The sequence below is a fragment of the Natrix helvetica genome (genome assembly GCF_964273705.1).
Source record: "Natrix helvetica genome assembly, chromosome: Z".
Taxonomy (NCBI): Eukaryota; Metazoa; Chordata; class Lepidosauria; order Squamata; family Natricidae; genus Natrix; species Natrix helvetica.
The window spans coordinates 111,077,577-111,104,886 of record NC_138554.1 but is presented as its reverse complement, the minus strand read 5'-3'; the positions used below and the strand labels follow the sequence as shown (position 1 = coordinate 111,104,886).

The window sequence follows — 27,310 nt, the reverse complement described above, 5'->3', positions numbered from 1 at the left end:
TTGACTCCACCATGCCAATTATTTGGCAACTGGCCCATGTTTATTATTGTTTCACTAAATAGAATTAATCTGCCATACCCAACCTCTTAAGTTACTTTTTTGACTTTCTGGTATAGCTTACAACTTTATAAATGTCTTAGTGTTCTCCCATGTAACTTGGTCAAATACCGTTTAGCATTGCCAAAATTAGCTGAGGTTGACTAAATGGTCAAAATCTTCAAATCTGCTCCTGAATGCTGCAGATACGACAAGTCAAAGTATACTTTTTACCAAAGGTGAAATTCTTTCTGAAGGTTCTCTGCTGGAGATCTATTTGGAGCCAAAGACATGGTTGCAAGTATGATCGATAATATGGATTTGTAGCATACCACTTCCTATTTAATTTATTAAAGACATTTTTTAAAAGATGGAGCTAGGATATTGGTTGACATCAAAGGGGATACCAGGAAGCCCCTCCCTCCTATCATCTTCAGGAATGTCATCTACTCAGATTTACAAGGATTTTTACTCTTCTGAGAACATGCGTTTCCACAAAAAAATTGTCTCCATCACAGCCATAAAAGAACATTTATTATTTCTTTCAAATGATTGGCTTTTAGAAAGACATAAAAAACAATTGCAAATCATACAAAAATCTATTAGTAACTCAAAGACACTTGTATTTTCTTTCAGTAGTAAGTGATACATTAATTGAGAATAACATTTTGATGGAGGCTCAGGAATATAAAGAGGTTTACTACTTTAGGCTTCATTGTCTTTCATGTAGGCATCCTGGGAATATATCTGAGCACAGAAAATTAAAAGAAATCACTATCATTATTTAATGGAAAACCATCACAAATTTGTAGTCTGTTGTCACTTAGAGACAGCAAAAAATCTCTGCATTTGATCCACTAAAAGGCATGAATCTAAACATGACTAAATAATGGCAAGGTCTTTATTACCAGCCAATACCCACCCTCCCTCTGAAGAAACTATCCTCAATATACTTTTGTTGGTATTTTCAAGCACTCTTTAGTGCGAAAGTAGTCTGTCTTAAGATATTTTTTTCCTAACAGATAATCCTTGAGGTACGACAGATCATTTACTGATCATTCAAAGTTACAACAGACCTCCCAAAAGCTATGTACGATTATGATTTGAAGATAAGAATTTTACAAAAGTTATCCGGTCATTTGCACGTAGGCTTCATAACTTTGCAGAGATGCTGAAGCATGCCCACCTATCTCTCCCCCGACCCCATCCTTGCCCTGCTGGGTCCCTGGGAGATTGGGCCTGCTTTGGCCCCTGTCCACCCCTCACAATGACTTGTTTACCTTCTGGAGATCTGCAGAACTCAATATTGTGGGCTGTTCTTACTGGGCCACGTGGAACAGCCGTTTGCAAACTCATCTTGGCAAAGCAGCATTTCCCCAGTCTTCTTCCTTTCTTTATGGTCTCTTTAACTCAAAACAGGATAATGAGCCACAGTTTGTGCTTTGCAGTTTCCATATTTCCCTGGTTAAAAAAAAGTTTTAAAAAGAAAGGGAAGAAACAAGAGCAGTGAAAAGGAGAATAGACAATGAAGCTCCACTGAATGCTACCATTGCAGCAAAGAGGGCTACTAGGGTGCTGAGTGGCTTTCTCCTTGACCAGTAGCACTCCCTGCACAAACCATCAAAAGAAAAGAGAAAGCCCCCCCCCCCAAACAGAAAGGAGAAGCAGAAAGGTGTGGAGGTCATAGAGTTCACCCCATCCTCCAGTGATGGCAAGGAAACTCTAACCAAGAGAACTGAGACCATCCTCAAGAGCGATAGCAGGGGAGAAGATGAACCCATGCTAAGTGAGACAATTATCCCAATGACTGTCAGAATGGAAATAACAGTGACCTTTTGGGATACAAGGATTTCCTGCCTACCGTGTTGGACTCTGGGTGCACCAGATGCCTGGTCAGCCCTGGCGTGATGGAGAAACTAGGTATGAGGCTTAGGGAACTAAAGATACTCATAGCATTCTCCCAGCTAGATGGAACTTTGTGGGGGGAAACCCGCCCATGTTAATGAAGCCCATGGAGTTAAAGATAGGGACCCACATAGAAACCATTAGCTTCTTCATGAGACCAGTGAATCACTCACTTGCAAAACTCCCCCAGGGTAAAAAGCTGCAAAGAAAGTAAAGCCAAACTGCCACAATTAAGAAAGTGAAAATGGAGGACATGGCAGTAGCTGATGAGCAAGAGGGGCTGGTTTCACTGATTCAAAAAGAATACTGGGGGTTGGAAGAAATGTTTATTGAGAAGGAGTCTGATGTCTTCCCCTCTCATAGCCCCACAGTCTGTGCCATTGAAATAATAATGTTTTCCCCAAAATATGACCTACCCCAAAAATAAGCCCTTGTCTGATTTTTCATGCCGCTCGCAATATAAGCCCTGCCCCCCCAAAATAATCCCTAGTTAAGGACATCATTGGTGGGGGTGGGGGTGGGGGTGGATGTGGCTCTGGCCACCGCCCTGCTGCTGCTCTCCATCTTGCCCCACACCAGGCGGGAGCCTCCTGATAAGTGTTCCAGCAGCAACAGGGCCAGCAGGCAGAGTGTGCAGAGGTCAGGGAGCTCTGAGACCTTGGCCAGCAGGCACTGTGAAAGCAGCAGCAGGCCTGTGGCCAAAGCCAAGGTCAGGCAGGGCAGATTGCACAGCAGCAGCATGGACAGGACGGGGAGTTGCTCCCACTACCACCTATTGGCCTGGCTGAAAAGCAGCCCAGCCCTGGCACCCCCGGCACTCAGCAGGTGCAGCAAGCAGGGGAGGTGGAGTTTGGGACGTGTCAAGAGGCTTGGCCCAAACTGCAGGCAAGAAGATGGTGGGATGCAGAGGGCTGAGCCAGTGGTAGCAGCGCTCCCACTCTTGTTGGCCCCCGTGCTTGCTGCCCCCTTTATTGAAAAGAACAAGACTGCCCTGAAAATAAGCCGAAAGAAAATAAGACCAGGTCTTATTTTCAAGGAAACACAGGTACCTGCGGCTAAGTTACCAAGACTCAAGCTTTACTGAATGACAATCTGGGAGTTAGAGAAGCTTTGAGCTTTTATCAATAAAAATTGGACTAGCTAGGGGGTTTATCCCGCCAGCCAAGTCCCGCGTGGTGGCCCTGTGTTCTTCAGAGAAAAGAAAATTGGCTCCATGGACTATTGCAGGCTGAATACAATTTGAATGGAGAATATCTATCCATTGCTATGGATGAAAGATATGTTGGGCTACATAGCTAAAGGAAAAATCTTCACGAAACTACACCTGAAGGAAGCCTATTACCAGGTGCAAATTAAAAAAGGAAATGAATGGAAGACTGCTTTCAATTGCCCACTAGACTGCTTCCAGTTCCAGGTCCTCCCCTTTGGCTTATAGGGATCCATCATGGTCTTCATGCAACTGATAAATGAGGTCTTACATGAATATTTAAATAAAGGGGTTTTGGTGTACTTGGGTGATATTTTAATTTACATGAGACTATGGAAGAACACTTAAAGCTAGTAGGAGCAGTGCTTGAAAAGCTTCGTGCAGTGCAACTGTATGCAAGTTCCACAAAATTAAACTGGACTATCTGGGGTACCAAATCTCTCATGAAGGGATGGTAATCGATCCAGAAAAGGTGCACGCTATCCTCAAATGGGAGGTGCCTCACATATTGAAGCAGCTGCAACGCTTTCTGGGGCTCACAAACTTTTACAGACTGTTCAAGCCAGCCTTTGCCCAAATTGCTCTACCGATCAAATCTCTTAAAATCAAAAGTGGAAGCCAAACCCAACCCAACCCAGCAATTGAAAAGGAGAATAGAATGCCAGGCAACCTTTGCCGAATCTGTGCTCAAGTACCCTGACCAGACATTTGTCCTCAAGGTAAACACCAGAAATGAAAAGAACCAACAAGGAGCATTACAGTCCTGTGCCTACATCTCGCAAAAACTCTATGATGCAGAGCACCATTGGGTGGTATAGGAGAAGGAGGTGTACACTGTGCAGTGGACACCTCTTACTTGGAGGCAATTTTTAGAGGACAGCAAGAGCAAGACTCTATTTGAGGTTTGACTGATCATAAAAATTTGGAAGCACTTAAGATCTCCCCAGAAATTATCCCTCAGACAAGTGAGGTGGCCACAATATTTTAACTACTTCAATTTCGCCCTCTACTATTTCTCTGGGGGAAAGAATTTCCTACCCAATGCTTTATCCAGAATCCCCAATACAATAGCACCAGAAAAGAAGTAATGAGTTCCATCATCCCATCTGACTAGATAGAAGCTCCTACCCTCACAAGAGTTCAGAAAAGCCCCCCAGGGCAAAATGTCTAATGAATTAATCCAAACACTGAAGAGCGCTTTAGTGAGTGACAAATGGTTCAATCGCCACAAAAAGCTCTCATTGAGAGATAACTTAGCATAGATGGGGACCAGATTTTATGTGCCCTCTAGTCAATGGACTGTGGTTCTACAGGAGAACCATGATTCAAAAACAGCTGAACATTTTGGGTTCATAAAGATCTTCACCTTGCAAAACACCAATTCTGGTGGACACACATAAAAGAAGACATAAGAACATTGTGGTCAGATGCCTGATAGATGCCTTGGCTAAAAGATAGCATGGCAAGCCCCTAGCTTCCTGCAGCCTATGGTCAGTCCCATTGTTCCATGGAAATAAATATCCAGGCACTTCTTGTAGAACTACTGGAAAGTTCAGGGAACACAGTAATTTGGGTGATAACCAGAGGTGGGTTCCTACTGGTTCGGCCGAGTAGGTAGTAACTCGGCCTGCCACATCTCCGAACCGGTTCTATCGGCGCACCTATGGCAGTGCCATCTTGTTTTTTGCTTCTGAGCATGCACAGAAACATTTTTTACTACTGCACATGCGCACCTAGTGCACATCAAGCATGTGTAAAGTGCATCCCTGAGCAAACCAGCAGTAAAAGAAGCTGGAACCCAACCTTGGTCATAACCAACTATTCTCCAAACAAGCCCACGTTGTGGCTTTCCCAAGATGTCCTCTGCATAGACTCTGGCAAAGCTTGTTTTGGACAGAGTGGATTGATAGTCCCCATGTGTACTCACCCTGCCTCACTCACCAATTTCACAACAAATACCCTAACAAACCCAAATAGTTCTACTAAGTAACCCTTGCACTTTTTTCTTTCCTTTAGGGCTAGCCATTTTCAGGAGGGGCAGAATGTCAGGACTACCAACCTGCTACGCTATACGTTGCTTGCTGTTAGCCTGACATACTCAGCAGGGGGACTGAGATTGCAGGGTGGGATAAGGGGGTGCATAAGAGGAATCGAAACTAGGCATTGTGCTGTCTTGTGAGAGCCAACAGCTGTTCCAAAGTCACATTATGGAATGCAGACCCATCCAGCCCACAAAGACAGGGGCTGTTACCCAAACAATTTGTTAGCACCAAATTGGACAGTCAAAGATAACCAGGGGGAAAGGTGGGAACAAGGGAAAAGTTAACCATATGCTTTTGGCACAAAAATCCCAGATCCAGCTTTGCTTCTTCTTGGCTTTAGTGAATTGTATTTTTGCTAACAACAGATTTGAGGGTTTTCCTTTTCTAACTGTCCAAATTGCAATGGTTAACAATAGTCAACATATGATGTGACCAGTTGGTGTGGCTTTTACAAAAAAACTTTTCCCCCTATGGAGCAAATGATGTGATATTTGACAAAAGAAACACAAAACGAAACACAAACTAGGGAAAATTCATTTACATGTACCAGGGTTTCTTTACAGTTGATTATTGAAATAATAGTTTGTTCCAAAGCATTCAGAAGAGATTAATTTTGAGAAAAATTCCAAGAACCTAAAACAGTTTCTTGAAGAGAGATTTAAACAAATCTGTTTGAAACTAAATAATAAAGATAGTTTTTTTGAGAAAACAGCCACCCTCTGGAAAGATGATGGGTAGAGTTGGTAAAAAGAAGTCTTACTCAATGACATATAAGAGAAGAAGCAAAAAGAAGGAATGGAAGGTTTTGAAGACCAGGATAAGGAATTAGTATTAAATATTTGATAAGGATTTCAATATGGAGCTTTGTGAAAGATGTTTTTTTTAGAATGCATGTGATTTATTTCTGGGTGTTCATTTTATACTTAGGAAAAAAACCTACAAGCTAAATATTGAATGTAAAATACCAATTATTTTCTATCCCTATCAGATTTAAATTCTTTTAAACTTTGTTTTATTGTTCTATGTAACTATTTGCTTTTATTAATAGAAATATCTTCAAGTTCAAACCTTTATTTCGAGTGAACATCATTCACACCTGTTTCTGTCCAATTTATGACTCAAAAAGATCACACTTGTAACCTGCTCATATTTGCAAAACTGTGGCTCAATGGCTAAGACATTGAGCTTGTTGACTAGAAGCTTGGCAGTTCAGCAGTTCGAATCCCTAACTCTGTGTAATGGTGTGAGTAGTTCGAAAGCACATAAAAAATGCAAGTAGAAAAATAGGGATCACTTTGGTGGGAAAGTAACAGCGCTCCATGTGCCTTTGGCATTTAGTCATCCTGGCCACATGACCACAGAGTCTTCGGACAGCGCTGGCTCTTCTGCTTAGAAATGGAAATGAGCACCCAGCGCTGGAAACGAGTAGCATGCATGTGTGGGGGAACCTTTACCTTTACATTACCACCAATCCTCCTGTATAAATATTATTTTTTGATGTCTAAAGCTACCTGAAGCTACTGCATATAGAGACAGCAACACAGATTTAGCATAATAATGCCCTGATACATTGGAGATCAGGCTGCTTTGCATACATTCTAGTGCAAACTCAATATTTCCTATAACAGCAAATGCCATGTTTGTGCATGGATTATCACATTTTGACAAATTTTGTAAATCTTGTATACGAAACAAATTTAAATTCAACATTTCTAAAGGGAACATTGTGGCTTTTAATTTAATTTTTTGTTTTCATTTTAATCCAATATCCTTCCTGCTCTCTTTCCTATCCAGCCTGATGATAATTCAAAGATTATTCAATTCAAAGGGATGTTCACTATGCTGAATATTTTACTTGAGTCATTGCAGAAACTGTCCTGAGCAAACTAGAACACTGCATTTCAAAACAGACACCTATTTTGGTGTCGCTGTGTGGACAACTTTGTCATCATCAAAAGAAATGCACTGAAAGACTTCCATATGCTGCTGAACTCCATCTTCACAGAAATACAGTTCACAATGGAGGAAGAAATGACCAAACAATTATAATTTTTAGATGTGTGCTTGTCAACAGGCAGGAAGATGGAAGCCTAGAAACCACAGTTTATCGTAAGACCACCAACAGTCCATGCATTCTCAGTTTCGACAATAATCATCCACTGTCAAACAAAAAGAGCTGCATCAAAACACTATATGGCAGAATGAGAATCCACTGTAGTACTGAGCAAGCTAAACCACTAGAGAGAAGGTATTACATGAACAATTCAACCATAATGGGTATCCACAAGCATTTATTACAACAATGCAAAGGAGAGAAAAGAAAACAGAAGAGAAGGTAAAAGACCAATTACACCCTGCCATACATTTTGGAAGCAGTAGAATGCAGCTTCCAAGATCTGCAATGGGCATCACACACTGCCAAGAGGCTACCATATGAGGACAATTATGCATTGTAAAGATCGCTTAGAGTAATCTATTGGATCCTCTGCATGGATTGCCCCTGAAACTATGTACAACAAATGGGGAAAAAGCTAACCCCACCAGATTGCAAAAACAGACATGAGCTGTTGGACGAGGAAACCCAAACTCATTGGTAACCTCACATTGCAATGAACAAGGGTACACATTTAATTTTGTTAAAATCATTGGCCATACAAGTACAAAGATAGCCAAGAAAATTATTTAAGCCTGGGAAACGGGCCCCTTGTAAGAAGTGCTGATTGGCAACCCAAGGAAACAACAGCCAATATTCAACCATCAACACACCAATCAGTCAATGAAAAGGCACCACATAAACACAACTCAGAGAATTGCCCATATTCCAGTAGAGAGAGTATCCCTGAAGAGGGGCTCCAGCATGAGTATGAAAGCTCGGAAGACTAAATCTCTGGTCCTAGTGAAAGACCCAGATTCAACCTTGTATCATTGTCCCGGGATACATATATTTGCCTTCATTCGTAAAGGTATTACCCTATAAAAATGCATTACCCTATTCTTTCAAGACTTCGTGTTTACTACTTGGCTCACTTTGCCTGAATGCTCAAAAATTAATCCCATTCTAGTTTTTCCTTCCTTTCTTAGGCATGCATAAAGACTGGAAGAAGTATCTTTCATCAACTCTGTACACTCTTCATGTAATATCTGTTGCTATAATTTGAACAAGTGTTGACACAAACTTTTCAAGCAATAACAATACAAATCATTCCACCAACTTATGATTTTTCCCTCTTTTCTTCTTAAACATTTACTTAGTAAGAGGCTGAAAAAACACATATTACCCAGTAATTTTAATGCCTCTTTATATAAAATGGTAAATGTGTATATTCACTGTGAATGTCACAGCTTGCTTATGGTCTCACATGCAGAGGTATTTATTAAAAGTATACACTTTATTGCTAACGAAGCTAAAATGATACACATATAATCCAGACCAAAGGAACTTTTAAAACATTGTCTTTACGAAATGTCTGGCAGTTTGTGTATATCAGGACATAATTGTAAAATAAATCTACCACTGAACTTATATAGAATAAAAACAGTTTCAATATGAAGCTGTCTGATAACACAGTTCAGCTTTTTACATGCTAAATATTTTCAGCAGCTGTAGATTAATATAAGGATGATGTGATGTTGCATGTGAAACATAGTTAATAATTTAAAATTATTATTTCTGTTAGTTAATAATTAAAAAACACTGATTATAATTGTATTCCTTAATTAGTTATAACAATGGTACAAAATCATGCAGAATAATTCTAAGTATGTTAAGAACAATAGTTTAAAAAATAACAAAAAACTATAGTCGAAATTAATGTCACTAGATAATGGTGATGCATACTATCTCAGGCCCAGTATTGTTTTAATTCAGTGGTAATAAAATCATTACAAAGAGTAATCAGCTGTGCCGTATTAGATTGGTACTTCTATCTATTCCAGCAGCATATATAAAAGCAGAAAAAAACTTAGATGGGAATATTAAGATTTTCCCCCCTTTGTTACTCATGTATAAAGAATAGTGTCTTATATCTGAAGTTAAAATGAGGCTAACTGAATCGTCAGTCTCCATTTTCCTAATACCAACATTAGAAGTGAACATGCCCAAAGGAAAAAGAATGTCCACTTTTCATTTTTAAAATGTCAGCCCAGCATATATTTCATCATTAGAATTACATCATCCTGGATAAAAGATGAAAGTTTATTACACATAAAGGAAACAATAGTAGCCTATCATAATCAGCTCAATTATAATTATTGGTCTAGCTACTCTTTCACACTTCCATTTACTTTAATGGGGCATGCTAAGAAAATGCATAGTGGATTTCCCCTTAAATTCTTAAAGAAAAAGACTGCAGTTTATATCATGGAGAGTACTGAAGCAATATTAGCAAAATTGTATTCATTTGTCAAATCAAGTATATGCTCCAATTAACAACTTAAACCCATAAACACAAGAACAAAATTATATTACACGTTTCTGAAAAAGTAACATTTGTATATATTAATGCTACATTCCTATTCCAAAATGGTATCAGTAAACATGAAATGTCACAGGAGTTGCTAAATGATATTCAATTCTGTAGAGGAATTTTGCAAATATCTTTGTAATAGAAAATTAAGTTTCATTACTAGTCTGTTAAAATAAAACACCCAAATTCAACTTTGGTTTATAGATACAGGCCTCCTGATGCATCTTTGTTCACAGGGAGTTGCCTCATTCATTACAACAATGAAGCTGATTGACATTTGCATATCAGATCACATGCACATATCCCTGAATAAAGTAGGCAAAACCTTTTGGCATCCCTCCAGTTTTACTCTACTGCTCAATCATGTAAACCATGGGAAGGGTTTCTTTCCAAAATGTCCTATTAGCTACTCGAGTGCTAAAGAGGGGTACTATATGTATATTAAGCATCAGGCAACAACAATGGCTATTTCCAGCCCAATGGTACTGGGCAAGCTGAATGTCTAGATTCGTTAACACATAGGAGAGCTCATGCAGTTGGCAGATTTTATCATAATTTTCACAATTTGCAATTCTTTATAGTCTTTATAGTCTCATTGCACTTTTGATGAAAGAAAAACTTGACTTAAGTATTTTGGATGAGAGCTTGAGCTTGCTGTTTTCTTTTTCTTCTTTTTGCTATGCTTCTTGTGTTTCTTTCGCTTTTTTGTTTTATCCTTTAAAAAGGAAAATACCAAAAGACAATTGTTATATACTGAAACTATCTGATTCCAATTCACGTTTTGTCTCTCCACAAGCATTTTCAAGGAATTAATTAAAGCCACCGAATATCATAAGCCCACCTAAATTAATAACAAATACCACTCTACTAGAAGATTTACAGAAGGCATTGTCCACAGATTTATCTCTAGTTGTTGTTTTTTTCATATATAAAATTCTAACTTTAATTCCTCATATTACATTTCATTAATCAGAAAAAAAAAATCCAAGAAACTTAATTCATAATTTGTTGCCAAGTGATATTAGCAAGACTATATTAAATAATCTAATTTGATTTGTTAATTCATTTTATTTCTTATTACCTGTTTAGGACTATTGTATTCAAGAAAAAATAATCTTTTTTTAATCTCTAGAACATTGGTCTCAGCCTTCCTAATGCCGTGACTCTTTAATACAGTTCCTCATGTTGTGGTGACCCCCAACCATAAAATTATATTATGTTTTCCATATTTTTTTAAAAAAATATGTGTTTTCCGATGGTCTTAGGTGACCCCTGTGAAAGGGTCGTTCGACCCCCAAAGGGGTCCTGACCCACAGGTTGAGAACCACTGCTCTAGAATCAATAATTTAAATTTAGTACTGTAGTGCTCATTATTTATTTATTAGATTTATATGCCATATTTCTATCAAGCATTCCAGGCACTGTACTTCTGCAGTCCTCCTATTTTCTGACTAGTATATTTACTCTAAGGAGGATTAAGTGTTTATCTATATATTGTGTGCATTACGTAATAGTTGAAAATCGGTCAATTATTGATATAGCAAAATTACAAGAAACTAGAGCAATTGAAATAGGGAGGTTTTCCCCAGCATATATATTGTTGTTGTTGTCAGTTATGAAGTCGTGTCCGACCCATCGCGACCCCATGGACAAAGTTCCTTCAGGCCTTCCTGTCCTCTATCATCCTCCAGAGTCCATTTAATCTCATGCTGACTGCTTCAATGACTCCATCCACTCACCTCATTCTGTCGTCATATCAGCATATATATAGTACATGCTGATGTAATATTTGGAGTTTAAAATTCTTAGATAGATAAAATAAACTTACATTTTTCTCTTTTTCTTCACTGTTTTTCTTCTTTTTTGCTTGTACCTTGTGAAGAAGCAGAATGACAGAATACACATTTTACAAAAAGGCTGAAAAACTGCTATAGGAACCACAATAGAAATGCTGCTTAAAAATAATATGGAAAACTAGGACTACTTCTCCAATAGATATTTTGTACTATCTGGCAATTTCCTGTTTTTTAATTCTGCTGCCATGCCTAAAATTTTCAGGAACATCACAGCTGACATTTTGGAGTTCTACAGTGTAAAAAGAACTACATAAGAAAGATCTTTGGTGAGTTTTTAAATTCATAGCCATCTGAAGCAGCACATATGGGGAAAGTGAACAAATATTTCAGCATATGTGTATGAATGGAGAACTTGGTGAACATTTTAAAATTGTATAAATGCTTTGCTTTATATTTGGACTGACCTCCTCTGTTTCAATCGATTCCAATGAAGAATCTGATGGCAATAATTCTTCCATATGATCTGCTTTTATTCTTTTCCTAACAAGACTTTTGGAATCCTATGTAAGATAAAATATTTCGTTATGATCATCTTTGAAAACTCACATTTTCTCTGATGAAAATAGGACCAGCCCCCCTGTCTTCAACTTTTTTGTTCTTTGCCATTGACAGGTCTTGTTATCTGCTCTTTTTTTAATGTACTGACTATATAATACTTTGAAGACTAGAAAAGAATCACAGCAAGTATTACAAGGCCAGCACACACACATATGCCCATGTGCATGCGGAGAGAGAGAGAGAGAGAGAGAGAGAGAGAGAGAGAGAGAGGGAGGGAGGGAGGGAGGGAGGGAGGGAGGGAGGGAGGGAAGGAGGGACAGAAACACAGAAAGTAGGCAATTTGTGCCATATCAAAAAGCCTTGGATGACACTTAGAAAATCTGCCACATTAAAAAAAATTTCATCCGCTAATTATATAAGACCACATTGTTTGGATCTGGATGTACACTATGCTGATACATTATGACAACCTAGGTTCTTGAAAAGAAGTTGGTTGAAATAAAGGCCAACACCAACTAAAGAACTGACAGCTATGATTTCACTTTGTTATTTAAGAACCAAATCAAAAATTGCTGATTTTGTGACTAGCTATAATAATAAAAATATACTTTACAGTAAAGTAAAAAATACTTAGAGGTCAACTGATATAATGGACGTGAAGATTTTGGAATTCATTTTTCAAACAACTAGCAATTTTAATGCTAAACAGCTGTTAATTTCAGAGCTTTTTTACAATTAGGTGATTAGGAACTTTCATTGTTATTCTATAATTAAACATTATTTTCAAGGAATTTTGAAAAGTACTATGAAACTGTTTTACCTTATCTCTTTCATAATCTTCCTTTGTCCGTTTAGTTCTTAAACTATCCTAAATAATAAAAAATTAGTTACGTTTAAAAAAACAGCATTAATGACTGTACACTTAAATTTGCTTCTATATAAGGAAATAGTGCAGAAGTAATGGCATTCTGGAAATGAAACAATCCAAATAGTTTCAGTGAAAAATAAAACATATATGTATTATTGTTGCAATATAGCAAGTAGAGCAAATATTGCACCAGTTTAGAACAAAGAACAGAGAGAGGTCCAAATTTCATTCATATTCCACATATGTATTTCTGGCACTAGTGCACTCTAATCAATGTAAAAGTTTCATTCATAAATTAGGTAAGGGCATTATTTTTTTTACTTTACCTTGCTATCTGAATCAGAGTCTGAACTAGAGCTTTCAGATGACTTCTGTAAGGAGTGATATTTTTTTTTCTTTCTCTTTTTTCCTTGTTTCTTATCCTAATCATGAATATGATAAGAATATTATTAGATTTTGCTCAGATTAAATCATTTCAGATGTAAAGCATAAACATATTTTCTTAATGACTAATCACATGAATAACTGAAGTTTATGTTGTCCTTCCCATTTCTATATTTTCAGGATAATGATAGTATTTATGTTTAATGTCTTTGTTTAATAATTCTTCACCATATATCATTTTAATATTTTTTAAGATAAAAAAACTATGATTTTTTTCAGAGAAAAACAAATAAAGCTCAAAAATATTTTTCAAATGAACATTTTAGAAATGAAATGGAAGCAGGGTTTAAAGTTAATAATTTCAGTGTTTATTCAAAAGCTCAGTATAAGTTATTCTGTTTGTTTGTTTGTTTATTTGGATTTATATGCCGCCCTTCTCCAAAAGGACTCAGGGCGGCGTACAACATTAAAAAAAAAAACATCCCAAAAGTTAAAAAAAAATTAAATACATATCCAAAAAAAAAACAAACCGAATTTAAAAGACAATACATTTAAAATAAGTTAAAATTAACAGGCCAGGGCGGCCTGCTGGAAAAGCCAACTTTTTAGGGCGCGTCGCAAGGACCGGAGGTCAGGGATTATGCGAAGCTCCGGGGGCAGCTCATTCCAGAGGGAAGGCACTCCCACAGAGAAGGGAACTAAGCAGGCATTACATTCCAATTGTAAAAGGAGCAAATTCAATTTAAATTATTTTTATCAATTATATTACTTAGATAAAAATAAAAGGGAAATATTCTGAATATAATTTTTCATACTTTGGAATGATTTCAATCAGCACCAGAAAACAAATACATTTTAAAAAAAATCAAAAGTCCTGATTCATGAACAAATTTTGCCTAGTTAATAGTTATCAGCCTTAGAAAAGTCATGCTGATTTGATGATTTTGATCTATTTGAACTAGAGCACATAAGTATTTTATTCCTCATATCCTTTCATACAACCTTTATATCAAATAGTTACGTAACAGTTGTTTTAGTAAAGATCAAACGGGAATTTTCTTTACATTTCAAAATTCTGTGCTGTGAAATGCCAAAAGGGGTTGGAACTAACATGGTTACCTTCTGCATTAGAATCTCAACTGCTACTTCTTCTCTGCCAGGGAATATCAGAAGGCAGAGGATTGATAAGGAGAAAGAATGCTTATCTTTCTGACTAACCAAATGTTTCCATCAAAATTTCTCCAAATTTTTTTCTGCAGGAGATCTACACCAGGTCCTACCACATATTCATGCTAGAATCATGACTAGGAAACCAATAAAATCTACAGTTCTCCTCTAAAAATAATCCCTTCTTCTATTAATTCATAATGATTTGTGATATAATAAATCATTCTAGCCTGAGAGTTTATTTTTTACAATGGTTCAGGGCATCTTGTCATTCTGATAAAAATTCAGTCTGGTAAGAATGCTTAAACACTTGTCTACTGCAATAGGAGGGTCCTCAACAATGATGCATGGTGTTTTAGAAATTCAATTGCCTATTTAATATGTATTAAGAGAGCTTCATTTCAACACTTTCCTTTTTTTCTACAAAATTGTTCATTTTTGCTGGTATTCGCTTAAGTTGTTTTAATGTCTATTGAGAAATAGCACAAGTTGTTTCTGATCTAAATATGTGTACAAAATTTCTACAAAATTCAATTCAGCAACTCCAAGGTACAACCGCAATACTTCTCCCTATCACTTCCACTGATGCATGGATGTATATAACTTCCTACGTTATCCAGTTACAGAGGATGCAGGAAAGCTTGGATTTTAGCACAGTCAACAAAATACCTTCTATATAAAATGTTAGCCATTAAATGAACGAACTAAATGTATTTTCAAGTAATAGATGGGAATCAGGAATACATTCTCTTTCTCTCTTTCTCTCTCTCTCCCCCTCCCTCTCTCTTTTTAGCACCGATAGGAGGTGCTAAATGACACTGCTGCTCCTCCATTTAGACACCCATTTTGAATACAGAATTGCAGAAAGTTACAATTCAGTCTTACCTCATCTTCAATATCAGATGAACTGCTGGAAGAATCAGAGCTTGATGAGGAAGAGGAAGATGGAGACAACTTGACCAAAGACAACAAAACGTAAATTTGTGAGATGCAGAATTTGTCAACAGAATAAATTAACCCCATGCCCCTCAAATTTATGGATATTATCCAAAGCTGCATCACCTTCATTTAAAAACCAACATTTGACACTCATAATAAAAATCCAAAAATCACCCTTTCCCCTTTAAACAAGCTATATACAACTATCTTAGGTGTTAGGTGTTGAAAAATAAATGAAATCTTTGCTCACCCTACTGGATTTCTTCTTCTCTTTTTTCTTCTTCTAAAAAAAGGATTTCCCTCCATTAATATGTTTGAATGAAGTTAACATTTTTGAAATGTATTCTATTATAACAGCCAATAATAATGCAATTAAAGCAAAGACTATTGTAACAGGAAAATTTCAAATCCGTAGTTCTGCATGGAATGCATACATGGAAGCATTTACCTCTTTCTTTCTTGAAGTGCTCTCATTTCCACTTAATAATTTCTCTCTATGTTTTTCAAGTTCTTTTTTCCAGTTCTGAAAAACAATTGAAACAATTATGAATATTTTTCAAGTACTCTTTGGATTACCTTAATGATCACTAAGAGCCATTTCTAAGATGGGAAATTTGTTTGAAATAATTAATTTTGAATGCTATATCCAGTCTCCTGGAAAATCCCATTGAATCCATTCATTCATTTATACAATTTATACTCTGCCAGATTCCTGTTCCCTTTTTAATAGGATTGTACTACTAGGCTTCATTATAGAGGTAATCAGTACTGCAACTTAGTCCCTTATAATTTGTTGGAAGCCACAGAAAGAATTAGGAGAAACATGCATTATTGTTTCTGTATCTTACATAGAGCACCTTTTCTCATTGTACTAAAACTATATTTTTTAATCTGGAGGATTAATATGCTTATAGCCAATATTAAGTACTTGAGTTCCTAATGTTCAATCACTATTAATAGATGAATATCCAATCACGTTTATTAATCATTATCAATATTAACAACAATTAATAAATAATATTAATAATATTAACATTATTAATCTTGAGTGTGCTATTAATATTAACATTATTAATCATTGAAAGCTAACATGGTAGGATATTGGTTTTTATTGCTAATCACGTGTTTGCATTGGATCAGTATCTTTTGATGCATCTACTGAGAAGCAATTAATGCTAAACTATTTATTAGTATAAAACTAAAATTTCATTAGCATTATGTTAATATTACTAATAATAATACAGGTATAAAATCTAGGCTTGTCTCTACATTAATCAAATAACAAACCTCATTCATTCTTTCTTCAAATTCTGCTAAGGCCTTCGAACCTTTCTTCTTCTTTTCTAGTTGTTCTTTTACTTCTTCCCTTTAATGAAAAAAATACATAACTTGTAACTGATACTAGTACATAAGTTTAGATCTGAAAATATTAACTTAGAAGTTCTTGATGCTCTCTGAATTTGGTGGGTTTTTATTTACTCAACTTATAAGGGCTACCCATCTCACATATGCAACTCTGGCCAACTAACCATAAATTATGCAGTTGAATTTCCTTCACTTGGGGAAACTGCAGGGGACAGTTCACCTGGAATGAAATTGGTAAGCCTCACCCTTTAAAACTTCACCATCAAGGATTTTGTCCTGCTGGTAAAAGCCTTAACGCATTTGTAAGTCTTAAAGAGTTTTATTTTCCCCCAAAAGACAAAACATAAAACATGACATAAATTTGAGAGCTATCCACATTTGGATGAGTGCTAGAAACCAGAAATAGGGTGGTAGCCCACATGTGGACCTCAAACTTCATTTTTCATTTCATGATTTAATATCATATGTGAACTAGTCCATTAATTTGGGGAACAGATATTTATTAAGGCAAACTTTACTACTTCTCTTTCTTAACAAAGTAATCTTATAAAAGGAATAAAGTGATCATTTGTGGCATACCATGTTGGTCTTGGTCTGTTCAAGTAATCTTGTATCGTAGGTCCTGAAGATGGAGCAGGACCTCGTGATCTAGCCATTGCTATGGGATTCATATATGCCTAAATATGACAAAGAAAGAGTAAGAGAACCTTAAATTATTCCAATCTGAAATCTTAAAAACAGCTTTTTTTCTTTTAATTTTCAAAAATGATATATTGTCATTTAGCCCATCTACATAAATTACCATCGATAGAATTTTTAATGTATTGGAAAGCGACATTACTGAGACAATATATTTTGAGGGCTTCACTTTTTGCTGATGTATCATCTTTCCTCTCCAATTATTATAAAAACTAGTATTTAAATTAATATATTTACTGTCACATTTTTATATATAAATAAAATGTAGTATATTTATGTGAGTAAAAAACCTCTGTTATTAATGAAATATACTAAGTTTCATATGGTTACGGCATTTGGTGGTGGGGAGGCCGTATGCTGGGATATTTCTTACTCTTAATTTGCCTCAGCAAAAGCTGTGTACAATTGAACTCTGGGAAATCATTCTGCTAAAAAAATGAGTGGAACTAACACAGAGGATTATCTAATACTGTAATATTTAACATCTTATGCGAGGATAGCAACAAGATAAATATCCTTATGGTACCATTAAGACTAATAAATTGTTTACTAAGCTTGCTAAGAGAATAAGATATATAAGAGACAGAATGAATGTTGCACCTACATTTCCTTTCACTTATGTTACTACATCATTTTTTGATGACCTTTTAAAAACTAGTTACATACTTAAAACGTGGAACCTAATTAAATAGTATCTTATATATGAAATGAAAGCTGGAGTGGAGCTGACTAATTTATTATAGCATAAAATAAAAGGGGTGTAGACAACCACTCCTGTATCATTACCTCCTTTTCAAATCTCTCACATATTTCCTACCTCCCTATGCAATCCAAATATGCATTTTCATTGTTAGAAACCTTCAGTGAAGAACAGTTTGTAGTAAAAAAAAGAAAAAGAAAATATTCAATATTGCCATCTCTTAATTTATTTTTTTAATTAAAAAGACAATAAAAGAACTATTAGCATATTGATTTTTAATGAAGCTATTGTATGCAAATGCAATCTTGGAAACATACATTTATATTCAGGCATGCATATCTAGGGCATACTCTTAGCTACAGATTTAATAGCAGGTTATCATTAAACTTATGAGAAATCACCCTTTTTTCTATCAATTCTATTACTTTACCCATAAGGCATTCATTATTTAATATAGACATTATTGTTTCCTATATACATTGTTAACATTCAGCATGTATGAACTACTAGTCATTTAATATGAGTAGTTTGTGGATTCTACACAACTAGATTGTGCTATGGGCCTTGGTAAGCAATCAAGGAATTGAAACATGGAGTGCAGACCCAACTCTCTTTGGGGAGTTTCTTTGCTTTCTTTTTTTTTTTTCATGTTTTTTCTGGCTTAAATAAAATAGCCTCAAAGTGACCTTTGAAAGCTAATGCATAAACAAACAATTTGAAGTTTTATTTTAGACAGAATTTTACTTATACAAAATTAGTCATCAAGCTGCCTATAAAACATCTCATTTATAATATTAGCATGCAAATCTTTATTTTAAAGTGGCATGCTTTATAATGGATTTATTACTGCCTGTATTTATTCAAAAAACAAAGGTTATTCATAGAGAGAAATAAGAAACTTCCCCCCCAAGTTTTAATATTTCACTGATAGTGTACTAAGTTTGCTAAGTGCTTTTCTGGTCCTAAGAGCAACAAATTATCATCCAATGAGATGCAGTTTTTACTTAGGACAAATATAATTAGTTGTTTCTATGCCTTCAGTGTATTCTTAGGAATTTAACAAGAGCAAGGAGCATAGTCTCTTCAAACTGGCAAATAAGGTTCAACACTCCCTCTCCCACACTCTAAAAAGCACAGTTCAATAGACAGATGTCTTTAGCACTTTTAGCTTTCCACTACTCTTTTGGATAGATCTTACTGCTCTCTATATAAGTGTGTCCCTCAAGTCTACCTAAACAATCTATACACTTTGATGTGATTCTTAATATATTATTGAAGGGGTGTGCATAAGCGCAGCAGTGTCCCTGACGTCCCTGTTCTACTGTCCCCAATTATTTGCACCCATTTCCTGTGTTCTTATTCATGTTTATTCTTATTCCTGCTATCTTGTACATGAGTGACAAACTAAAGAAATAAAATCGGTTCATCTGACAGCACAAAACAAAACAAAAACCACCAACATGAAAAACACGAAGAAACAATGGACTTAAGTTCGTGAAATACAAAAATCAGGACTCAGATCAATGTATAATTAAGGACCTAATGCTGAGAAACATACACACGCACACACACACACACACACTCCATATAAGATTAGACAATGTCCTTTTTTTAAAAAAAAATACCAGGTTACTTTTCAATCTCAACACATAATTGAGATGAAAAACTCACCACATGTACAGAGGGCCCCAACTTACTACTTTGCTTTCATGGCAGAGGGAGAAATGTTTCATGTATAAACCCCCCCCCCCAAAAAAAACCTCTCACAGGCACCCACCTTTCCCCCATTCAAACGACTACCAAGCCCATGACAATCAGAACTATTTTAGTAGCTCACCCCTTTTGTCAATGCAAAGGGGAAAGGTCTGCAGGATGTCTGTGACAGACACTGGCTTTCCCCCCCCTCACGTATACTCCGCCCCCCACCCCACCCCCCACCCCACCCCCCAACTTCAAAGGTGATCGCATAACCACCGCCTCCCTCTGAATCCTTCATCCCCACCCAGGCCAGAAGGAGAGGCGGCCCTTCTTCGAAACCTTTGCCGTTTCGATCGCGCTTCTAAGGAGAGAGGCTTAGCTTACGCACCACCCGGTTATCCCTCTTCCCCATGGCGGGCAGGAATCCTGGAACCCCAGCGACGAAAACCAAACCGGCCTAGCTGGATCCCCTTTCTCTGCTACCCGTCAAGTTTTTAACACCAGATACTAACGGAGCATGCTCAGTGACACCGAACATGCTCAATGGCAGCCACTGAAGCCACTTGCCCTTCCTTGTTTGCCCTCACGAGGAGAACGGAAAGGATGTGAGAAAGAAGTCGCCGTTTAGTTGTGGGCTGCTGTAATATGATTTTCTTCCCTTTTTTTAAAAAAAATACTTAACTTCGAGGCTCATCTTTAAAGAGTTAAAATATTGTACGAAGTAAATATAGGAGAGTGAATGCGACCGCAATAAGGCGAGAGGGCCCCTCGGTTGCCAAAATTGTGGAGGTAGGACGCAATGTTCATTTGTTCTCGTTTTGTTTTGTATATTCGCGGGGGATTCAAAAGAGAGCTCAGGTCTGTAAAATGAACATCTACGCTTCCCATGACGTTGGATGTAAAATGATAAAAATGTTTACGTAAAAAGCACGGGTCGTGTCACATCATGTACCTTTGTAATGAGGATATACGGTAAAAATAATTCCATTAGAGTAAGGATCTGGGAATAAGTAAACAACCTGAGCTGTGAGCAAAACTTATAGCAGTGTTTCCCAATTTAAAACTTGAGATGTGGGGAATTTGTTTCCCAGAATTGCCCAGTCAGTTTGTTCACTGGAGAATTCTGGGAGCTGAAGTCCACATAACTTAAAAAGTCTGAGATTGAGAAACACGCATGTAAAAGGATGCTTTCTAACACCCGTTGAAGCAAGATGGGTAGGCTTCAGCTTCTTTCTGTACATCTAGGGAGATATAGAGAGTGGGATTAAGAATAAGATATTTTCCACATTTCAAGGTATTTCTGAATTATAGACTTGCCTGTTATCTACCAAATGCAAATAATTAAAAGGAAAAGTTGAGGGCATTGGGTAGGATTAGCCTGGAGAAGACTGCAAGGAGACATGATAGCAGTCTTCAAATATCTGAAGTACTGTAATATAGAAGTGAAGAATTGTTCTAGTTGTTTCATAAGAAAATAAATACTGTAATACATTTGAAGTACAAGAAAGTTGATTTCCATTAGAAATAGATACATTTTAAAAATAAGATTTCCTGAAACCGATTGCTTTGACAGGTGATAGATTAGCCTTTCGTGAAAGGAGTCTAAACAGAAACTGGTATAATAATGGATTGCTGTATTAGTAGGTTTGGGGTTTGGACTAGGTAATCTTAAAAGATCCTTACAAAAATCTGGTTATTTGTTCTATGACTTTATGAATTCTGACAGGGAAATGTCATAGGCAGTTAATGGTTTGATTTCTGAAGCTCTTGACAATTTCTTTTCAGAAGCTTCCGAGTGAAAATGGCAGTCACAAACTATATGGAAATCATTTAAGGATTTATATTCCTTGCATACAGCTAGTCATTTGCATTTTTTAGAGGGGCGTTGAAGAGCTTGGAGGTTTATCTGTGTCCTCAGGGTCACCTAAGAAATGCTCCTGGTTCCAGACCATTCAGAGTGTTCCTCCCAAATTGTATACCTAAAAGTCTATAGAGATTCTCAGTTATTTGGGTTTGGTTCCATCCAACCCAACAATAAAGGTTAATTCTCCCAAAAAGCTTTCACAACTTGATTCTATGAATGTGAAAGAAAACAAATTTATATTAAACAAACAGGATATTTCATGTAAGTGGACAAATATGTACCTATAGACCAGGTCCAAACAGAGTGGGCTTTTTATAAACTTAGAGTGTTTAGGTCTGATAAATTCAATATTTCCAGATATAGAGAAAGCCTTTTAGATATTGATCCGAGGGCTCCAATCAAATTGGTATGACAGATTTCTTTTTTCCATAAGTGTTTAAATTTGACCTCTGAGTCTCAGAATTTGTAATTTTTTCCCATTGTTGTTCCTCAATCCCAGCATCATCTAGTATAGCAACATCAATGAACCTGACTTTTTACTTTTCAGTAGCTGTTATATCAGGCATTTATTAAGATAATTTGGATCTTAAAGTTCCATAAGATCTTAACCCACCCATTATTATTATTAGTATTTTATCCCAGGTTTTTAGCATATCTAACACTCCTTCGTCCTATTTTCCTTGCAACAGTGTGTGACTGACCCGGAGTCATCAAGCAAGCAATCGATCCCTCTATTTTTTAAATACCCAGGGTTTGAATCTTATATTTTTCTTATAAGATATGTTTACATATTTTTTCTTCTTTTATGGGCTAATAGAGTTCATGCTGCTCATTTTTCAGCCTTGGATATAGCGGATACTTGCATATTTTTTAATCTTGGAAGTGGAAATAGCTACATCATAGTTTACTAATAGTTCTGTCTGGTTTCAGGTTTCTTAATTTTGCAAGCTTCAGCCTTTACAAGACCAGCTCCAGTCCTCAGTGATCTGGAAAGCAGCAACCTTTTGGAAGGTTCTTCCCACAAACACTGAACTGATGTAGTAGGGCCAAGGGTCAGTAGTTTGATAGTCTCGAGTTTGTTAACTTCAGCTGTAGTTCTTTATTTTAATTTTTTTTATAAAGTTAATGCAGAACACAGCCCAACCATGATAATTATTACACTGCACTAAGATGCCATCTCATGGATATTACAAGGTATTTTTCCAAATGATATAAATGTAGCTTTTAACAGCATTTGCTACAATAAGAAAAAAATAAATAGGCCTTTGGGGAGGGGGGGGGAGATAAAAAAAAAGATGCTGTATCAGATTTAAAACTGCTGTTTCTTTAATAACTAGAAAGCTGAAATTAATTTCAGATTGTTTTCAGTACTGCAAGGCTTGAAAAATATAACAATGAAACACCACCTTCCCCTTCATGACAGTTGATGCCATATGCAAGTAATCCCCAGTGGGTGGCAGCACCTACTATTGGCCGATTTTGAAAATAAAATGCTCAGGAAGATCAGGTGAGTGCTTAGATGGGAGTGCACGAAGACATCCTATGTTAGATGATACTGAACATCCTCAGAAAAAAGGCAAAAACATATCATTTCTGTCGTATGTCAAGAAACCTCCATAAGCACAGCTGCAAATCTTTTGGGCTCCAACGATTAAACTTTTTTATTTAGCATAGCTAATGAAGAGGATAAGAGTCATCCTGCTTGAGAAGGGGGTTGGAAGAGAAGATTTCCAAGGTCCTTTCCAACTCTATTATTCTGATAATTAATTTTTTATACTATCTGCAGCCAGGCAAGAGTCCCCTTCTGTGGCTCTAAGGTGCTAGCAGCCCTCTACTTGAATATAGAGAGACGATATCAAGAACAGCGTGCTATAAATGTGAATGGACACTTGAACGTCAGTAATCATGAAGCTTAGATCGAGCACCGGGCGCCGTGAAAAAGACCACGATCCCGGAATGGAGATTGGTAGTCACCTTCCTGAATTCCTCTACCTGCTGCAGTCCAAGGTAGGAAAACAGCCCGGGTGGCAAATGTAGAAAGCAGTTCTGGATGCCCCTGAAGGAGAGGCTTGCCACGGATATTTGAATTCTCTCACCCGCCCCCAATATAATCGTTGAACCATCCACAGCCAGGTACCAGAATCAGCCACCTTAAGAAACAACAGAAAGTCGTGACTTTGGACTGTCATCAGACTGGTGGAACTATTGTTCTGGCTTCTGCTTCCCTACCGGGCACTTTGGGGGTGTGTGAAGCCTGATTGGATGGCCTGCCTTTCCCCCCCCCCCCCCCCCCCGCTGTGATTGGATAAAGTGCCACGGCTCCACTTTGTTCCCTCGCCGGATTCTTCATCTATTTATTACTGCCTTTCCTTTGAATGGCCATCGGCACTTGCGGGAGAGGGGTTGGCGGGGGACGGGAGAAGGGACTTGGATGATGGTTTGAAGGGGCGACAGAGGCTTCGGAAGTGAAGATGGCAGCGATTGATGGTGGTGAAGGCGATCGCGGAGACGAGATTGGTGGCGTCTGTTGGCATCACGCACCGCAGATGGTACATGCATCGCTCGCTAAGTATCGTGGAGGCCACGAGCCATGAAGGTAAAGGAGAAAGTGATATCTAGAATAGAATAACTTTATTGTCACTTTGAATGTGCACTAATCGGCATACATTAAAATGATATTTCGTTGCATACAGCTCTCAATGGTCACCATCTCCCATGTACACTACATAAACATGACACAATGCATAATTTGGCATATACTCACGTATTTTCTATGACACAGAGAAACAACACAGTCTAGTCTGGATGCGTACATGTACATGGCGAGATAAATGAATCTTGTGAGTTTACCAGAGGGAAGGCGTAGGGAACAAAGCTGTTACAGAATCTGAAAATCTTGCTAGAAATACTTTGAAACCTCCTCCCAGAGGGGAGCAAACAGAAACAGACCATGAAGTGCTTATAAGTAGTATCATGAATGACAGGAAGCAAGTTTCCCATAATCTCATCAGCTGTCCTTATCACTTCTGAATGGATTTTCTATCTGAGACACTGCTGCCACCAAACCAAACAATGATGCAGTTTATTAAAACACTCTCAATTGTGCCTCTATAAAAAGTGTCCATGACAAAAGGAGAAAGATGTCCTCTCCTCATCCAATGCAGGAAATGCAGACACAGAGATTGAGTTGTCTTTAACATTGAGTATCATGTATTCTCTCTTTTAGGGCAGCCAAAAGAAAGCTAGATGAGCAGAATTTCTTTGGCAGTTTGCTATATTGATGCCATGCTCCAGAATTTGAAAGTGTACAAGAGCCCGGAAACAAACTAAGAGACAGATGAAAATATATATAGCAAAAGCAGCCAATTGCAAAGGTTTGTGGCTTTTATTATTTTTAATCAATAAATGGCAAGAGCAAACAACTTTTGTAATTTCCTCAAAAATTTAATATTAATTTGCTAAGAGTGTTATCAGAAGCAAAACTCAACTCAATAAGCATACATTTACTGTTTGAAAAGTTATGTTAGTTGCTTTTATACTCTAACATTAATACATTGTTTGCGCTAACATAATACATTGGTTTTTTGTGAATTAAGAGCACTGGAAACAAAACAGGATTGTCATTTACGTTCTTGAAAGATCAGGCAGTTGTATTGTGGATCAAGGACATCTAAGACAGCCATTAGCAAATGGAATCAAGCAACATATACCCAGGACCTAATCTATCTTGCTGTTGCACATTCATACTGAAAGATATTACATCTCCTTTAGAACAGCATTGCCAGAATCTCTAAGTAGCACCTCACTATTCTCATCACTGTGCTACAAAATCAGCATGCTTTAGCCAAAAAGATAATAATGGATAAGAAACAACAGCAAAAAGTATATAACACATTGGTTTGCTGGAACCTAGAAGGAAAGGTTCCATGTGATGAAGAACTTGGGAGATTCATGTCTCGAATTGCTCAACTTCTGGAACGAAAAAGGAGAAGAGATGAAGATAACAAACTTGCCCTTTGGGAAGAGAGCATAATGCTCAAGAAATTATTTTTGGCTCAAGGCTACTAGAAATACCTAAATAGATATGGAAGATAATTCACTGAACACCGCAGTAATCTTAATTCATAATAGATTAAAGAAGGTGGGGTAATTTTTCATTCAGTGCAGTGGAAGTATGTAGTTCTAACATCACATATATTTGTATATATTAATTATTTATATGCTGCCTCTGAGACTTCACAGCACAATAAAAGTAATGAAACAGTAATCACAAAATATAGTAATCCCCAAAGTTGTAACATCACATTATAACGTCTCATATATGTATTTCAACCATCAAGCAGCTAAAACCAATCCTAAAATCAGATACCCCTAAGTAACTTCTCCAATGCCTCTGCAAAAGACGATTATCTTTATATCTTTGTGTTTGAATCAAAGTTTCTGATATAATGTGGAGAGGTCCATTATTCAAGTCTTACTGAATCTCAAGTTCCTGGAAAATTTTAAAAAGCAATTCTGGTTTCAACCGAAATATAGAAATTTCATAACTTGTAAACATAGTGTATAGAATGACATACACTAATAAACATCTTAATATTTGTGCTATGTTCTCCCTCCTTTTTAAAAAGTAAAACAGGGTTGAATATGGTTAGCATTTAAATGGTCACTAGAAAATACCAGGGCTATGGGTTAGACCAGTGGTCGGCAAGCCGCGGCTCGCGAGCCACATGCGGCTCTTTACACACTTTAATGCGGCTCTTCTGTATGCCGGGCGCCCGCTCCCCTCCCTCCTCTCGGGCACTTCAAAACAAGCGCCCCTTTCCCTTTTTTCTTTTCGACCCACAATGATTAGGGAGGATCCTGAAGTCGGGCGGGGACAAGAAGCGAGGAGGCAGAAAAAGAAACGGAGGCTAAAGAGCTTCCCCCCCGCCCCCTCCCAGCAAAAATCTAACTGGGGAGCCGGGCGGGCAGTAGCAAATTAGCCGATCACGCCGCGTGATCGATTAATTTGCTACTGCCCACGCAGCGTGATCGGCTAATTTGCTACTGCCCGCCCGGCTCCCCGGTTAGATTTTTGCTGGGAGGGGGCGGAGGAAGCTCCTTGGCCTCCATCTCTTTTTCTCCCTCCTCGCTTCTTGGGGCTCCACCAATGGGGGAGCAAGGGCCGCCCAGCGCCAGGCTTTGGGCTAACACAGAGGTCTGCAAAGTTGGCTGTTTTAAGACTGGTGGACTTCAATTCTCAGAATTCTGGGAGTTGAAGTCCACCAGTCTTAAGAGCCAATTTTGCAGATCCCTGGGCTAATATGATTGATGCCCTTGGTGGACTTCAATTCTCAGAATTCTGGGAGTTGAAGTCCACAAGTCTTCAAGCTGTCAGGTTTGAAGACCCTGGGTTTTTTTTTCTAAAGGGTTAGGGGTGCAAGGGTCTTGCAACTTGACAGCTTTAAGACTTGCATGCTTCAATGCCAGAGTTCCTGAGCCAACATGACTGGAGGAGGAATTCTGGGAGTTGAAGTCCACAAGTCTTAAAGCTGTCAGGTTTGAAGACCCCTGGGGGTTTTTTTTCTAAAGGGTTAGGGGTGCAAGGGTCTTGCAACTTGACAGCTTTAAGACTTG

General features: G+C 37.5%; 2 protein-coding genes across 5 annotated transcripts in view; one reads left to right on the top strand and one right to left on the bottom strand.

Moving 5' to 3' along the window:
* Nucleotides 1–548: 548 nt before the first annotated feature.
* On the bottom strand, nucleotides 549–20,347 carry FAM133B (family with sequence similarity 133 member B). Of its 2 annotated transcripts, XR_014176743.1 has the most exons (12): nucleotides 20,219–20,347; nucleotides 17,313–17,410; nucleotides 16,656–16,734; nucleotides 15,817–15,891; nucleotides 15,619–15,651; nucleotides 15,315–15,383; nucleotides 13,205–13,300; nucleotides 12,831–12,878; nucleotides 11,917–12,012; nucleotides 11,485–11,529; nucleotides 1,317–10,371; nucleotides 549–783 (listed from the first exon to the last, which is right to left on the bottom strand). XR_014176743.1 is itself a non-coding variant. In XM_081969863.1 (11 exons), exons 1-11 carry the CDS (start codon nucleotides 20,240–20,242, stop codon nucleotides 10,249–10,251), a joined length of 786 nt encoding a protein of 261 aa, XP_081825989.1. In that variant the 5' UTR covers nucleotides 20,243–20,347; the 3' UTR covers nucleotides 549–10,248. The 2 variants fall into 2 exon arrangements, 1 of the variants encoding a protein (XP_081825989.1); XM_081969863.1 differs by having other exon boundaries at nucleotides 549–10,371.
* Nucleotides 20,348–20,424: 77 nt separating this feature from the next.
* Nucleotides 20,425–27,310, top strand: part of LOC309382052 (uncharacterized protein) — a 45,702-nt gene continuing 38,816 nt past the window's right edge. For all 3 annotated transcript variants that reach the window (XM_081933506.1, XM_081933505.1, XM_081933507.1), the window contains exon 1: nucleotides 20,425–20,619. The gene's annotated coding sequence lies outside the window, so the exon portion shown is untranslated. The remainder of the gene's footprint in view (nucleotides 20,620–27,310) is intronic.

What these genes read in the sequence shown, in the direction of transcription:
- FAM133B (XM_081969863.1), bottom strand. Translation starts at nt 20,242, where the DNA reads ATGGGGAAGAGGGATAACCGGGTG. An exon ending in AGAAGAAGAAATCCAGTAGG is followed by an intron (nt 15,384 to 15,618) that starts GTGAGCAAAGAT and finishes TCTTTGGTCAAG; the next exon opens with TTGTCTCCATCTTCCTCTTC. An exon ending in GTGAAGAAAAAGAGAAAAAT is followed by an intron (nt 10,372 to 11,484) that starts GTAAGTTTATTT and finishes TCCTTTTTAAAG; the next exon opens with GATAAAACAAAAAAGCGAAA.